Source organism: Schistocerca nitens, chromosome 9 (assembly GCF_023898315.1).
Source record: "Schistocerca nitens isolate TAMUIC-IGC-003100 chromosome 9, iqSchNite1.1, whole genome shotgun sequence".
Lineage (NCBI taxonomy): Eukaryota > Metazoa > Arthropoda > Insecta > Orthoptera > Acrididae > Schistocerca > Schistocerca nitens.
Genome location: NC_064622.1, coordinates 271,239,808 through 271,257,200, shown reverse-complemented (window position 1 = coordinate 271,257,200; position 17,393 = coordinate 271,239,808). Strand labels below are relative to the sequence as shown.

Sequence of the window (17,393 nt, the reverse complement as noted above, 5' to 3'; positions counted from 1 at the left end):
GAGCATTGTCCTGCAAATTGATGGTCAGGTCCCGCAGAAAGTGTCATCTCTTCTGTCTCTAAGCTGGTCGTAGGTTGCGTTCCAAAAATGAACAACATAGAGACAGAAGTGGTGATACTTTCTGCGGAACCTGACCATCGTTTTGCAGGACAATGCTCAAGCAAGTACAGTGCAAGCTGTTACTGATTTGTTTGACTGATGGGGCTGCTAAGTGCTACACCACTTACTGCATTACCCTAACTTAAGCCCCCGTGAGTTCAACTCTGTTTCTAAACTGAAGGAAGCACTTCACGGCATTCGCTTCAGAACTGCCACAAATTCGTCGGGCAATAGACTGCGCCGCTCGAACTGTCAACACTACTGGCACTGCTAGGAGTATCCTACGACTTCCACATCACTGGCAACGTCTTCAATGCTGGTGACTACTTTGAAGGTCAGTAAAGCTTTGAAACACGTATCTATTTTGTACGAGCTGTGAATAAATAGTTGCCACTCTTCATGTTCCATCCCTCGTATTTCTCAAAATGTGGTGGATTATTTGTGACATTTCATTAGCGAAAATACTGGCAGTCATCAAGAGGAATTTCTCTGGTGTTTCGTCAGATATTCACAATTTCGTTTTTGCAATGTGTAGCTGGAGTCAGCCCAAACAAATACTGCTCATCACGTCTTTCATGCGATGCCCAGCTTTTACGGAAAGCGTCCATCTGTTTCCCATTACGAACAAAATGATTTCTAAAGTGGAATGTTATGTGTCCATTCGATAGAGCGGGCCCAAATTCGTCTAGCGCGATATTTATTTTTTCGATATGAATTTGTAGCGACAGTAAAATACTAAGAACGACCAGTACTCCAGCAGCTACTGAGCAGCGCTGCTGCATGGCGATAGCAGTCAGCACGGACCGGAGCGGCGCTATCACCATGGAGTTTTGACCATTCTTCGTGTTTTACTTTTCTGTTGATACAACTCGATAGAACGAATATCTCACTAGACTAATCTGACCCTGCCCACACTATCACGAAATACACTGTCTTTATAAAACTTCATCTACATCTCAAGGTAAAGGGTACCTGGAGTATGTCAATCATGTTCTCCCTTTGCTTTCCCAATCGATAATTATGTGTGGAAAGAACGACACTCGCTGACACTATTTGTGAGTTCCAATTTCTCTGGATTCTTCATGTTTCGCGATATATACATTGGATGACGTAATTTTTTTGCTTCACTCTTCTGGGAACGCACGCTCTTAGGAACTTAACATTAAACGTCGCCGTGATGCAAAGCGCCACTATTGCATCACTTGTCACTGTAGTTCGAGCCTGCGACTAAGCGAGTCAGATGTTCAAATATGTGTGAATTCCTGAGGGACCATAATGTCTAGGTCATCGGTCCCTAGACTTACACACTACTTAAACTAACTTATGCCAAGGACAACACACACATCCATGTCCGAGGGAGGACTCGAACCTCCGACGAGAGGGGTCGCGCAGTCCGTGACATGGCGCCTCAAACCAAGCGGCCACTCCACGCGGCTACGAAGCGAGGCGTTCTTCGTTGGATCCTCTATTTGGCTTTTATTAATCTTAGCTGGAATAGGTCCCAGGCCGACAAGCAGTATTTAAAAATCGGAATCACTATTTTCAAGCCATGCCTTTAGTGGATGAACTACAGTTCCTTAAGAGTCTTCCAATGAATCTCAACCTTGTACTTACTTGTACAATGATTGGCCACTTTCAGGTTTCTCCAGACTGTGACTCCTAGATGTTTTACGGTTTCCAGTTGTCCTCAGACCGACAATTTATTCTGGTTTTTTTTTTTTTTTTTTTTTTTTTTTTTACTTGGGTCTGGTGGTGGGGAGGTACCCGACACTGTATCAGTTTCTTCTAAATTTCCCTGACTACGGTATAAAATATATAATTCGGACGTTTTGCACATATATTTACAATTAGTGGTATGGTTCTACGCGTGTGTCCACAGAAAATGGCGGTACAGACTCTTTTAAAGAAACCTTCCTTGTATAGATAGCTTCTGGAGGTATTGCTTTCGTTCTTCGAGGGTAGTAAAATAGTCCATACTTCTCAAAGGACATGAAAGAACTTTTCAGATTTAATAAAACACAACATGAATGCCGAAAAGTAAAGCAAATTTGTCATTATAAATACCAGTAATATCTACAAATAAAATAGGTTACACGCGGCTCTCCATGCTATTCTATTCCTCCATTCTGAGCAAGTGTCTTTATCTCCGAATAACTACTGCATCCATTTGAACCTGCGTACTGTATTCATCCTTTGGTCTCCCTCTACAATTTCTACCCCTCTCACTTTCGTTTATTACTCAACTGACAATTGGCTGGCTCTGAGCACTATGGGACTTAACAGCTACGGTCATCAGTCCCCTGGAACTTAGAACTACTTAAACCTAACTAACCTAAGGACAGCACACAACACCCAGTCATCACGTGGCAGAGAAAATCCCTGACCCCGCCGGGAATCGAACCCGGGAGCCCGGGCGTGGGAAGCGATAACGCTACCGCACGACCACGAGCTGCGGACCCAACTGACAATTCCTTGATGCTAATCAAACATGACATTAATGCGATTTATTAAATAAAAAATTTAAAGTAAAAATCTTTTAATTCCCAGACTGCAATTTTCCCATCACAATCAAAGCACGCTAAGTAGTATCTATAACCATCTTCAGATCGTTCAAAATGTGAACAATCGGTGCATATGCACTGAAAACACCATTAGCTGTGGTCATGGAATAACATGCAATGAAAGTACGTAGTTTAAAAACATCACCGTGAGTAAGCCAGGTTGTGGACCGTAATCTCGGAGGATGACGGTAATACAGAAAACTTTCCAGTTGCATTAGTAAACGTTGCATCAAAAGCTCATTATTTGCTATAGTGTAGCAGATATTACAGTGAAAACAGTATACGCAACGGTTACAAAAATTGTCAGCTGTTCCGTAGCCTGGATTACAGCTGAATGATCTTGCCTGGCATATGAAACAGTCATCTTTATAAAATGTGCACAGGCTAAACAAAAGTAGAAAGATGATTATTTCATACGCCATGCAGGATCATTCGTTTGAGAGCGAGACTACGGAACAGCTGACAATTCTTGGAACTGTTGCGTATGCTGTTCTCACGATAGTACCTGCTATACTATTGCAAATAATGATCTTTTGATGCAAGTTTTTCTCAGGTGACTGGACAAATTCCTGTATTACTGTCATCCTGCGAGATTACTGTCCACAATCTAATTTGCTCACGGTGATCTTTTTAAGCTACGAACTGTTATTGTCTTGGTATTTACAAAAGCATGTTATTGCATGACTACAGCTAATGATGCTTTACAATGCATACGCACCGCTTTTTTCACATTTTGAACGATCTGAAGATGGTTGCAAATAGCAACAGAAACTAGGTATCATACTTGAATTGTGATTGGAAAATTGCAGTCTAGGCACGAAAAGATTTTGACTTTAAAAATTGTTATTAAATAAATTCCTTGATGCCCCAGGATGTGTCCTGTCAACGGAGCCCCTCTTTCAGCCAAGTTTTGCCATAAATTCCTTTTTGCCCTAATTCGATTCAGTACCTCCTCATGAGATACTCGCTCTACTCACGTAATCTACAGAATTCTTCTGTAGCACCACATTTCAATTCTGTTCTTGCCTGATTTGCTTATCGTCCATATTTCACTTCCATACGATCTATCCATTACATTCATCTGTTCTTTCAAGTCCTTCTGGATGAATTACGATATATTTCCAATAACTGAATTTTTGTCAGCAGATGGTTTACATCCCCCATCATCATAATACACAAATCAAAAAACGTTTTGTGTCATCCCGGTTCCCAGAATTCCTGAAGATAGACGTTGACTGTCGATATTGTATCACAATCAGAGTCCCTTTGACTGTTCAGAGATGTCACTAAACCCGCCCAAAGATGTAAACAAGCATGCTTGTGCAGCACCTATTAGACGGAGGCGTCCGACAGTCGATCAGTTCCACTCATTTCACCAGGAAGGAGGTACACGGCTCGTGTTGTCTGTAGTTCAACCATGTGCCTAGACGGCCAGTACCGCTGTTCGATCGCGTCCACATTGTTACTTTGAGTCAGGAAGGGCTCTCAACAACGGAAGTGTCCAGACATCTGGGAGTGATATAAAGCGATGTTGTTCGGACATGGAGGAGATACAGAAAGACAGTAAATGTTGATGACATGCCTCGCTCAGGCCTCCCAAAGGCTACTACTACAGTGGATGACCGCTACCTAAGGATTATGGCTCGGAGCAACCCTGACAGCAACGCCACCATGTTGAATAATGCTTTTCGTCCAGCCACAGGACGTCGTGTTACGACTCAAACTGTGCGCAATAGGCTGCATGGAGCGCAACTTCACTCTCGACGTCCATGGCGAGTTCCATCTTTGCAAGCACGACACCATGTAGCGCGGTAAAGATGGGCCCAACAACATGCCGGATGGACCGCTCAGGATTGGCACACGTTCTCTTTTCCGATGAGTGTCGCATATGCCTTCAACCAGACAATCGTCGGAGACGTGTTTGGAGGCAACCCGGTCAGGCTGAACGCCTTAGACACACTGTCCAGCGACTGCAGCAAGGTGGAGTTTCCCTGCTGCTTTGGGGTGGCATTATGTGGGGCCGACGGACGTTGCTGGTAGTCATGGAAGGCGCCGTAACGGCTGTACGATACGTGAAAGCCATCCTCCGACCGATAGTGCAACCATATCGACAGCACATTGGTGAGTCATTCGTCTTCATGGATGATAATTCGCGCCCCCATCTTGCACATCTTGTGAATGAGTTCCTTCAGGATAATGACATCGCTCGACTAGAGTGGCCAGCATGTTCTCCATACATGAAACCTATCGAACACGCCTGGGATAGATTGAAAAGGGCTGTTTATGGACGACGTGACCCACGAACCACTTTGAGGGCTCCACGCCTAATCGCCGTTGAGGATTGGGACAATCTGGACCAACAGTGCCTTGATTAACTTGTGGATACTATGCCACGACGAATACAGACATGCATCAATGCAAGAGGACGAGCTACTGGGTATTAGAGGTACAGCAGTCTGGACCACCACCTGTGAAGGTCTCGCTGTATGGTGGTACAACAAGCAATGTGTGGTTTTCACGAGCAATAAACAGGGCGGAAATGATGTTTACGTTGATCTCTATTCCAGTTTTCTGTACAGGTCCCGGAACTCACGGAACCGAGGTGATGCAAAACTTTTTTTGATGTGTGTATTAAGCATCAGATTCGTTAGACCTATAGAGGCTTGACCTCAGCATTTTTAATCAAACTTGGTACACAAATAACTTACTGTCGGGTAAAATATGCTATTAGCGCAAGTGAAGATGGGATGTGAACAATGTGACGTTTAAAATTAATCGAAAACGAACTACGAGTATATTAATGTCGTATCCACACTTTTCGGAGTTTTTGGACTGATAGGTGACCATCACAGCGACATTTAACGGAATCATGCTGTTGTACGATAATTCCTGCTCCCACTCTGCCAAACGGAGGAAGATGAGGCATCAGCGATTTGGTTGGGAAACACTGCAATATCCTCCGTACAGCCTGGATCTTTCACCGTGTGATTTTCACTTTTGTGGCGCCCTCAAGATAGACATGCGTGAACGTCGGTTTCGGTTGAACGAGGAAGTGCAAATGTGAGTGCGATTGTGTATCCGTCGGCGACCGATTGCGTTCTACAAAACAGGAATTGGTAGTCTCGTTTCCCAGTGGGATAACTATTTTAATGCGTCTGATAGTACCATAGTGACGGGTGTTCGGTTTTCATTTGACTGCCCCTTATACGAGGCGTGTTTTTTAAGTAAGTAATATTTTGAAATTAAAAAAGACGTGCTAAAATATCTCAATAATTTTATTTTTACATGAAAGCCTGTACCTTAATCGACGCACTGACGCCATTACAGTCTGATTCTTCCTTGTTTACGTTGTGTACTGTTTAAGCTGCCTCCGATAATCGTGAGTCCCGCCGACTGTGAAGTACGGGCTGTTATAAGATCTCTTAGTGCTAAAGGCCTAAAAGCGATCAATATTCATCGTGAGATCTGTGCAGTTTACGGAGAAAACGTTATGAGTGATGGAATGGTAAGAAAGTGGGTGAGAGCATTTAAAGATGGCCACACAAATGTGCATGATGAACAACGGAGTGGGCGTCCTTCACTCGTTAATGAAAGTTTGGTGCAGGAACTGGATAATAAGGTGAGAGAAAACAGATGCTTTACGATTTCCTCCTTACGGGATGATTTTCCTAATGTTTCTCGTAGTGTTTTGTATGGCATAGTGACCGAGCACTTGAATTGCCGAAAATTGTGAGCACGTTGGGTACCGAAAATGTTGACGGATGTGCACAAAACGAAACGTTTAGACAGTGCATTGACTTTCCTTGAGCGGTACCACAACGACGGTGATGATTTCTCAAGCCAAATTGTTACGGGCGATGAAACATGGGTGGCCTACGTCACACCATAACCAAAGCAACAGTCCATGGAAGTTGAGCAAAGGCATCGTTTTGCTGCAAGACAATGCCCGTCCGCATGCGGCGAATCAGACCAAATATCTCATCACATCTTTTCGATGGGAAACTCTAGATCATCGCCGGCCGAAGTGGCCGTGCGGTTAAAGGCGCTGCAGTCTGGAACCGCAAGACCGCTGCGGTCGCAAGTTCGAATCCTGCCTCGGGCATGGATGTTTATGATGTCCTTAGGTTAGTTAGGTTTAACTAGTTCTAAGTTCTAGGGGACTAATGACCTCAGCAGTTGAGTCCCATAGTGCTCAGAGCCATTTTTTTCTAGATCATCCTCCGTACAGCCCCGATCTTGGGCCCAGTGACTGCCATCTTTTCCTGCACTTGAAGAAACACCTGGGCGGTCAGCACCTTCAAGACGATGACGAAGCCAAAACAGTGGTGATGCATTGGTTAACAAGTCAGGCGACAGACTTCTATGAGGAGGGTATTCAAAATCTGGTACAAAGTTATGACAAGTACCTCAATATTGATGTAAATTATGTAGAAAAGTAGATTAAGGTACAGGCTTTGATGTAAAAATAAAATTATTGAGATACCTTAGCACGTCTTTTTTTAATTTCAAAACGGTACTTACTTAAAAAAACGCGCCTTGTACATAGCTGTGATCAGTCCACTTGATGGTACCATCTGTGCGTACCATTCGCTGCGTATATGTATATTATGTACTATTTACGATGTGACAGTCTGTTGGTTGCTATTCATCGCATATACTCGTATTATGTATTTTTTGTGATACGACAATTTTCTTTAACAGAAGTATGTGATTTTTTTCTGGCGTTCAACTGTTATACATTTGTTTTTAATAAACTCGGTACACTTTTCTAATGATCAACCACTGCACTTTTATATTTTACTAATTCTTTGCAGGACGGCTTTTTCATCCGATCCTTATTTGACTTCAGCTTACTTAAGGTTTAAGCCTGTATCAAACTTCTGTCTTTTGAAACCGGTAAAGTGAAGGTCATAAAATTTTTATGCATCTGACGACTGATTTTTATTTTCTAGGAAAGAGAACAACATCAGTTGAATGTAAAGGTACAATAATAATGTAATACTACGATATTTCAGTGGCTGTGTTGTTAAGAAGTAGGCTGCAAAGCTCCTTCGGACACTCATGCGTACACGCATGGAGCACTTCGTGGCGCAATCAGAGGCACTGCAATATCGTATTTATTCGACGATACCAGGCAGCGAGTTTGAATTAAAATGTCCTCCTGACGTACAAGAATTACGTAATGTGCAGGAGTCCAGATTGAACGACGACGTGGAAGTTTGGGTGTGGCAGTGAGTTGTGCAATGATAGCCAAAGCGGTTAAGGCATCCGCTCGCCTAAAGCGGGAAATCCGAGTTCAACTCCCGACCCGGTACAAATTTTCATTGTTATCATTTCGTAATACAGCTCATGGTTCTCCGTATTCACAACTGTGAATATATTTCGGGTATATATTGTAACATTACTAACATGCAAGCAAGACACAACACTCCAAAGTTAAGTTTGTACACCGAAAATCTCTCTAGGAACAGATAGCTATTGCCACTCCAAAACTCAGTGTTGTTTTGAAACATAATCGTGTGTGTGATTTTGTTTCTCGTTACTTCTTCCTGAAGTGACGCGACAGATGCCGTCGCCAGCGCTAGAATTTAGAAAAGCTCTCGTCCGATTCGGTCTACTATCCAATTGCCGCCAGACTTCTCCCTAACAGATTGAGAGCCATACACCTAAGTCATGGCAAGAACATCTCGAGATACTGAAAGCGATGGAGAGGCATCTTGATTCACGACCCCTCAGCCTCTGCAAACCACTCACGCAGATTGGTCTGAGGCGCGCACATGTCGATCGATGGGTGTCACTGAAGTGCTCTGTTCGACTGACGGAAGCTGACTTGGCACCACACTTTTGCTCGCAGAGTTCTGCTGATACCCTTTGACAAGTTCTGAAGCTATCGAAAGCTGCATTGTCATGGTGAAGGTATTAATAGTCTGTGCGCAGCTGCGTGTCGATAAACGGATGCACTTGCTGGGAGATTATGGTAGACGTATCACGTGCGCTATTTCATACAACGTAAACTTCCTGCACCCCAAAATACCTCCATCATCAGTCTTAACGATACTATGGTAAATGGCATTCGACACCTCGTGTTGTTTTCTATATACTCTTGGCTTTCAACTGCCTTGTACGAATGTGTACTGCGATTTTTCTGTTTGACGACCTTTCCCATCATTCGATCGTTAAATATTAATTCCTGTGATGCAGAGTTACACCTCTGAGACAACAGTGTCTGAACAATACAACGGCAGTGTGGCTCTACATCTTAAATGCTTTATACAATATTTTGCACGGCTTTGAAGATTTCTACGTAATGTGGCGCCAGATATTCAGCCTCACATACACTCCTGGAAATGGAAAAAAGAACACATTGACACCGGTGTGTCAGACCCACCATACTTGCTCCGGACACTGCGAGAGGGCTGTACAAGCAATGATCACACGCACGGCACAGCGGACACACCAGGAACCGCGGTGTTGGCCGTCGAATGGAGCTAGCTGCGCAGCATTTGTGCACCGCCGCCGTCAGTGTCAGCCAGTTTGCCGTGGCATACGGAGCTCCATCGCAGTCTTTAACACTGGTAGCATGCCGCGACAGCGTGGACGTGAACCGTATGTGCAGTTGACGGACTTTGAGCGAGGGCGTATAGTGGGCATGCGGGAGGCCGGGTGGACGTACCGCCGAATTGCTCAACACGTGGGGCGTGAGGTCTCCACAGTACATCGATGTTGTCGCCAGTGGTCGGCGGAAGGTGCACGTGCCCGTCGACCTGGGACCGGACCGCAGCGACGCACGGATGCACGCCAAGACCGTAGGATCCTACGCAGTGCCGTAGGGGACCGCACCGCCACTTCCCAGCAAATTAGGGACACTGTTGCTCCTGGGGTATCGGCGAGGACCATTCGCAACCGTCTCCATGAAGCTGGGCTACGGTCCCGCACACCGTTAGGCCGTCTTCCGCTCACGCCCCAACATCGTGCAGCCCGCCTCCAGTGGTGTCGCGACAGGCGTGAATGGAGGGACGAATGGAGTCGTGTCGTCTTCAGCGATGAGAGTCGCTTCTGCCTTGGTGCCAATGATGGTCGTATGCGTGTTTGGCGCCGTGCAGGTGAGCCCCACAATCAGGACTGCATACGACCGAGGCACACAGGGCCAACACCCGGCATCATGGTGTGGGGAGCGATCTCCTACACTGGCCGTACACCACTGGTGATCGTCGAGGGGACACTGAATAGTGCACGGTACATCCAAACCGTCATCGAACCCATCGTTCTACCATTCCTAGACCGGCAAGGGAACTTGCTGTTCCAACAGGACAATGCACGTCCGCATGTATCCCGTGCCACCCAACGTGCTCTAGAAGGTGTAAGGCAACTACCCTGGCCAGCAAGATCTCCGGATCTGTCCCCCATTGAGCATGTTTGGGACTGGATAAAGCGTCGTCTCACGCGGTCTGCACGTCCAGCACGAACGCTGGTCCAACTGAGGCGCCAGGTGGAAATGGCATGGCAAGCCGTTCCACAGGACTACATCCAGCATCTCTACGATCGTCTCCATGGGAGAATAGCAGCCTGCATTGCTGCGAAAGGTGGATATACACTGTACTAGTGCCGACATTGTGCATGCTCTGTTGCCTGTGTCTATGTGCCTGTGGTTCTGTCAGTGTGATCATGTGATGTATCTGACCCCAGGAATGTGTCAATAAAGTTTCCCCTTCCTGGGACAATGAATTCACGGTGTTCTTATTTCAATTTCCAGGAGTGTACTTCCTCATACACTGCGTCAGTTTGTTTTGGCTTCTGTGACGCTACAGACTGGCCGAAAAAAAGTCCTTGAAAACTGAAGACATTAACACTTGGCACTACCAGCGGGTCGCCACGAAACTGTACTTACAATGGTGAAAGCAAAATGATGGTGTGGCTTTATTGACCGGGAGATCTCATCTGAGATATTCGGGCGCAGGGCGTAACTCTCTTTCTTCGACGCCATTTTAGTGGTTTGCAAGTCGATGCAGATGAAATGAAATTATTAGGACCCATGCGAAGACAATCTCCCTGCTGGAATCGAACCTGGGACCCTGTGTTCTAGAGACGTATACCCTAACCAGTAGACCACGAGCTGCAGATACTTTGAGCGTAATCAGTGAGAAGGTAGGATTCACCAAAGAACTAGAAGCCAAGTATAATATTTTGGGGTAACTCTTCAAGTCAAACAAAAGTTTTCAGAGTCCAAAAGCGTGTAATACGTATTATTTGTGGAGTAAATTCACGGACGTCATGTAGAAACCTCTTCAAAGAACTGGGTATACTAACCACTGCCTCTCAGTATATTTACTCCTTAATGAAATTTGTCCTAAATAATATATCTCTTTTTCCAACAAACAGCTCAGTTCATACATACAATACCAGGAACAAAAATGATCTGCACAAAGACTTAAAAGCACTTACTTTAGTTCAAAAAGTGGTCCACTACTCAGGAACACTCATCTTGAATAATTTTCCAGCAAACATAAAAAATTTAGTTACAAATAAAGATCAATTTAAAAGGAGATTCAAAGACTTACTAGCGGCCAACTCCTACTCCATAGACGAATTTTTTAATAGAAACGAATTATGTGTTGTATATATTTATACTATTAGTATTGTTATTTCAGCTTAAAAAAAATTAAAAGTTGACATGTTCCACATCCACGAAAAACTAATCTAATCTAATCTAGCACATGCTTTGAGTGGATTTAATGCATCGGCCAAATGTATTGACGTTCATCACTTCAAGAATACGACACTCCTGCCTGAAGATGAAGCTTAATTAACCTGAATAAACGATTAATTACAACTATCATTATTGCCTCCCCCCTCCCGCCCCCACTCCCAACGACTGTCCCCGCCAAAACCTTAGGATAGAGCTAACAATCCATTACACTATGCAAAGATTCTGCCCCATATCTTACTACTAGCGATGACTACAGCCTTCTTAGCCAATGCGCTAAGTGTGCGAGCTCGGGCACTCCGCTCCCTCGCCCTACTGCCAAGTTCTGTGAAGGTGGTTCAAACTTCGATAGTAGGGAACCCTGTTACGGATGGAATTCGCGCGCTTTGATAGTTCTAGTGCAGAGCATGGCTAAATAGCCCATATATTCCCAACCGTGGATCAACGTATATCAAAAAATGGAATGGATAGAACAAGAGACGAGCTAAATAGGAGGTGAAACCTAAAAATAACCGCACACGGTTGCTTATGCTAGTAAAGAAACTTATATATGAAGCTACCTATGACAACAGGAGAAACTCTTAAAAACTACACCTAAAGCCAGTAGTTAGCCTTGGGGGGGGGGGGGGGAGGGGGGGGGCTGAGGGGACGTAATCTAAAGACGTCGTGGTGAGGTGTTCATCGTAAAAAGAAAATGAGGATAAAAAGAAAGAAGATGAACAGCTTGACCAACCGCGCTCGCCAATCAGCGCACGCATGTGAAAATCCCCACATCATCAGATTTACAAGTATGAAGAACAAAGTAAAGGCGCGAAACCTTCAAAAAATTTTCTATTTCTTAGTAGGAGTTGCTCGTTAAGGATATTGTCTTTAGCATTTGAGAAATGAATAGGGGCCTGTGCGACCGTAAACCGCCGTTGATTGATTCACCGATGCCATCACGAAAAGAGCTCGTAGTCACAGAGCATACCTGTTGCCGACTACTTTGTACTAGTGGAAACTCTAACGAGATGTTGGAGGAAGACACGAGGAAGATAATGATAATGATGAAGTAGTCGTTAGTGGGACAGCAAGTGAAAACGAACGTGGGGTCTGTGCGCATCTGCCACGTGAGGCGTCCTTGACTGCGTCCGCGTGGGCCGCCATCGACCGGCGTCTATTTCGAGGCCGGGACACGGCAGGGCGCTGCCGGACGCTGGAGTCTCTGGAGAGGAACCACAATGGCTGCCGCGACGGCTAATGAGCCGAGGTCAGGAGACGCGGGTGGCGACACGGCTACACGGCCCGTCGCGAGGGGCAGGTCATGGAAGTCCAGCGTCCGTTCAGGACAAGTGTAGCAGTCACAGTAGGCGGGTCATGTCGCCTCAACAGCGGTTCCTGTCTATTGGTGACACAGTGATGATGAATGTCACAGGCAGTGAATTTCACCAAAGGCACGTCACAGCTGCCACAACATCTATTCAGGGTATCATTTGGAGTGCCCCAGGGAAGTGTGGTAGGTCCGCTGTTGTTTTCTATCTGCATAAATGATCTTTTGGATAGGGTGTATAGCAATGTGCGGCTGTTTGCTGATGATGCTGTTGTGTACGGGAAGGTGTCGTCGTTGAGTGACTGTAGGAGCATACAAGATGACTTGGACAGGATTTGTGGTTGGTGTAAAGAATGGCAGCTAACTCTGAATATAGATAAATGTAAATTAATGCAGATGAATAGAAAAAAGAATCCTGTAATGTTTGAATACTCCATTAGTAGTGTAGCGCTTGACACAGTCACTTCGATTAAATATTTGGGCGTAACATTGCAGAGCGATATGAAGTGGGACAAGCATGTAATGGCAGTTGTGGGGAAGGCGGATAGTCGTCTTCGTTTCATTGGTAGAATTTTGGGAAGATGTGGTTCATCTGTAAAGGAGACCGCTTATAAAACACTAATACGATCTATTCTTGAGTACTGCTCGAGCGTTTGGGATCCCTATCAGGTCGGATTGAGGGAGGACATAGATGCAATTCAGAGGCGGGCTGCTAGACTTGTTACTGGTAGGTTTGATCATCACGCGAGTGTTACGGAAATGCTTCAGGAACTTGGGTGGGAGTCTCTAGAGGAAAGGAGGCGTTCTTTTCGTGAATCGCTACTGAGGAAATTTAGAGAACCAGCATTTGAGGCTGACTGCAGTACAATTTTACTGCCGCCAACTTACATTTCGCGGAAAGACCACAAAGATAAGATAAGAGAGATTAGGGCTCGTACAGAGGCATATAGGCAGTCATTTTTCCCTCGTTCTATTTGGGAGTGGAACAGGGAGAGAAGATGCTAGTTGTGGTACGAGGTACCTCCGCCACGCACCGTATGGTGGACTGCGGAGTATGTATGTAGATGTAGATGTAACACTCACAGCCGACAGGTCATATCGTCTCAGTAGCTGTTCCCACCCAGTGTGGAGGCCTCGTAGTGATGAATGTCACAGTCTAATGGTCACCAAGCAGGACGCTGGCCTCGACGTCTGTTCGGAACAACTGTAGCAGAACATAGTGGGCAGATCGTGTTCCCAGGTGTTCATATTAACTGACACGAGGTGTGGCGGCTTACTGGTGACGAGTGTCAGAGGCATTCTCAAACACAGGTCGCAGCCACCACAACAGCTATTCGCGACAGATGTAGCAATGACAGCTGAACGGTTGTGTCACCACAACACCTGTTCCTATACAGTGTCCTCAACTACGACAACGTAGTAGCTGTCAAAGCGCTCTGATCATTACCAAAGCATGTCATGGCTAACCCAGTATCTGTTCAGAACAAGTGTATCAGTCACAGTGAACAATGTCCCCTCAACACCTATTTTTTCTCCAGTTTTGTTTACACAGTGGTGAGAAATGTCACAGAGTTATCATCGCCAAAGGTAGACCACGACCGCATGCTGTAACATGTGTTATGGACGATTACAGCAATTGCAGGAGATGGCCTTGTTGCTCCATCACTTGCTCACATTCATTGTCACCAAGTGTGGTGGAGCAGTGGTAGTGATTGTCACAAGCACATTGATCGTCACTAAAGACATATCACGACCTCCCATCGTCTGTTCAGAACAATTGTAGCAGTCGCAGTAGACAGACTATGTTCTCCCATAACTTTTTCATAAGCTTTATCACCATGTGTGGAGATGCAGTGGTGGTGAGTGCCGCAGGCAGACTGTCACCACAGGTAGATAGATCTAGCCGCCTGTTCAGATCAAGTTGAGCAGCTCCATTAAAAATGTAATGTTTTCCAAGGACTGCTGTAACCAATCTCGTCGAGCAAAGAAGCGCTGTGGTCGAACCCTTGACTTGTATATTGGATTAGTGGACTTTTCTTGAGTCACCGTACTTTGGGTTCCTTGTGGTTTCACTAAACACTTTCAGATGAAGTGACGAATTGTTCCTTTGATAAATCCCACGGCTGTTCACCTTCTCCATCCCTGTCTAATATACAGCAAGAACTTAACCGGAGAAGCTCTCCTTGCCGATGATGGTTGATCTCAAATATTTTAATGGCAGATTACTAATATTGAAATAATTCCAACAGTATCGATAGCTAGAAATATTTTGACTCAAATTTTGCAGTATGTTTCTAAAGGAATAAAGTCGTAAGTAACACTTGAAATAAATAGTACAAGAGGATTAGGATGCTTAAGCAAGTATTAATTAGATATGTGAAAAATTAGAAATTACTTAAATTTTAAAGAGGTTATTACTTAAAAATTTAGTACTGAAATACTAGACAAGACAAACTCAATCCAAAAATGTACAGATAATGCAACAGGTGTAATGAGATCAGATGACACAAATAATACCTTATCTTCTTTGTGTACCGACAGTTAAGAGACACCCTGAGTTGGCCGAGACGGTTTCTGGATGAAACACTCATTCAGAAAAATTTTCTTCCAACGGTCTTACTGGCCTCAATGAGTCTCTCTCCCTCCCCCTCCCCCCTCTCTCTCTCCCTCTCTATTACATTGCAACTATATCGACTGTATCTGGCGAGAATGTGCTTGACACGCCAACAATGTGAGCAGCACAATATATCCACTTGCTTCACCAACTTTTAATTTTCTTTTCTTTGTACCACGTGGTGTGACGCCCCTCGCATATTTTACTCCATTCTAAAAGACCAAATACAGATTTTCATCACATATAAAATATAACAGTATTTATTTCTTCCTGAAAACTGTCAATAATTCGTGTGTAAATACAGCTTACAATTCTACTTGCGATTATGTGCTGCTGCGACTACTGCTACTACTATGGTGAGTGAAATTGAGATCTACCCTCATTTTTTCAGTCATCAATCTTTTCCTTGGTTCAATGCTGACTGTTTCTTCGATATTTGAGGATGCAAGGCCACAAGAGTAAGTCCATTTGTATCCAGCTGTTGCCTGGTGTTGTGTACTATTTCCTGTAGTAGTGCGAAGTTGTCACGACGAAATATTTTATGTTACCGCCGCGAGACTCTGCATTCTTACGCAGACTAATCGACATTTAACAGATCCTCAATTTTCTTTTCAGTTCTCCTCTATATTACCCGTGTTAGCAGCTTGGATGTATAAGTCGTTAACCTGATTGTCCGATGGTTCTCGCTTTTATCTGCCCTTGCTACCCCAGGATACCTATAATTGGCAATAATGCGAGTCCCCAGTAATAATATAGAATCACAAACACAGAACTCTCATGGATATACTTACCTTCTTTTTGTTTTTTGTCTAGAGTTTGCAGGTCCAGAACCCATTTTATGTCAGAGATGATCATGGCTTTACAAACAACAAAACGACTGCCGCCCACCTGCTATTTTTACTTTGGTGGCTTGTGACGTCATTCGCATGGTGTCAAGCAAATCCTACTTGAAAATTCCGATGTGTCTTGTGAATCGAATTTTCATGTAATGTTAAGATATGCCGATGACCAACTACAGAAATAATGTAGTGCATCCTAAGTACATTGGCATTCCCTCACAGTTCGCTGGTTCTGTTTGCATGCATATAGTGTTTATACTGTACTGACTGACTCCGCTGAAAGGAGGGGAAAGGACTAAAAACATATAAAAACTAAAATCACTAGCATATTGTCAAAATTAATATCAAAAGAAATGTTATCGTAATATACACCGTCCGTCCAAAAAGTTCAGAGACTGATTTTATTCCTGCCGTACGCAACTTAAAGTAACAACTGCAAACAATAATTGTGCGTTCGATCTGCAAATTTCGAGCAGGCAGTGCTCAGTAATGGGCGAGCGAGAGTAGAGTGTGAACGTTGTTGTGTCATAAATCGCAATGGAGCAACATTCAAGGCATTCTCCAGAATTTTCTGAAGCAGAGAAAACTGTATGCAGACTTCGTCCCGCACACCTGGACTCCTGAACAAAAACGACTCGTGGACGCCTACCGCGGCTTCACAGAAATGCAAAACGCGGACAGTTCTTTTCAGGAAAAAAATCATCACGAGTGACGAGACTTGGTGTTATTAATACGAACCTACCACAAAACTACAAAGTACATCACTTCGCAAGAAGGGTCAACGCTTTTCCAATCGTCCACGAGCAACAAGGCAATTTGGTATCCACGTGCAGCATGTGCTACTCAGAGTGGAGCAAGTACAACACCAAATCCGGGGTTTGACCGTCTGCCTCCCTGGTTACTGCGGAGGTCTAGTGCAGTACAGGAGGGCTTGCACCCCTTCCTCTGTTTTAATGCATTATTTTATAACATTTTAAATGAGTACCACAATTCCATCGCTGTCTTTACGGATGGGTCGAGACAGCAAGGGGACTCCGTTGGTTACTCTGGTTTTCCTTACGATGTCCTCAAGGTCCGACTGCCTCAAGACTTAAATTGTGTTCGACCCGCAGTTATATGCGGTCTTGCGGACACTGGAGCAGATGAGACGTTCTTCCCATGCTAAATTCCTTGTCTATTCCAATTCTCTGAGTGCCCTTCACTCTCTACAACGCTTGTACCCAGCAGATAAAGTACTCCGGAATATACAGGACGCTCTCCTCCAACG

General features: G+C 44.6%; 1 protein-coding gene across 1 annotated transcript in view; it reads right to left on the bottom strand.

Moving 5' to 3' along the window:
* Positions 1–16,142, bottom strand: part of LOC126204177 (uncharacterized) — a 388,056-nt gene extending 371,914 nt beyond the window's left edge. The window contains exon 1 of the mRNA XM_049938582.1: positions 16,079–16,142. Within this exon, the coding sequence (XP_049794539.1) occupies positions 16,079–16,142 (64 nt within the window). The remainder of the gene's footprint in view (positions 1–16,078) is intronic.
* Positions 16,143–17,393: the final 1,251 nt, after the last annotated feature.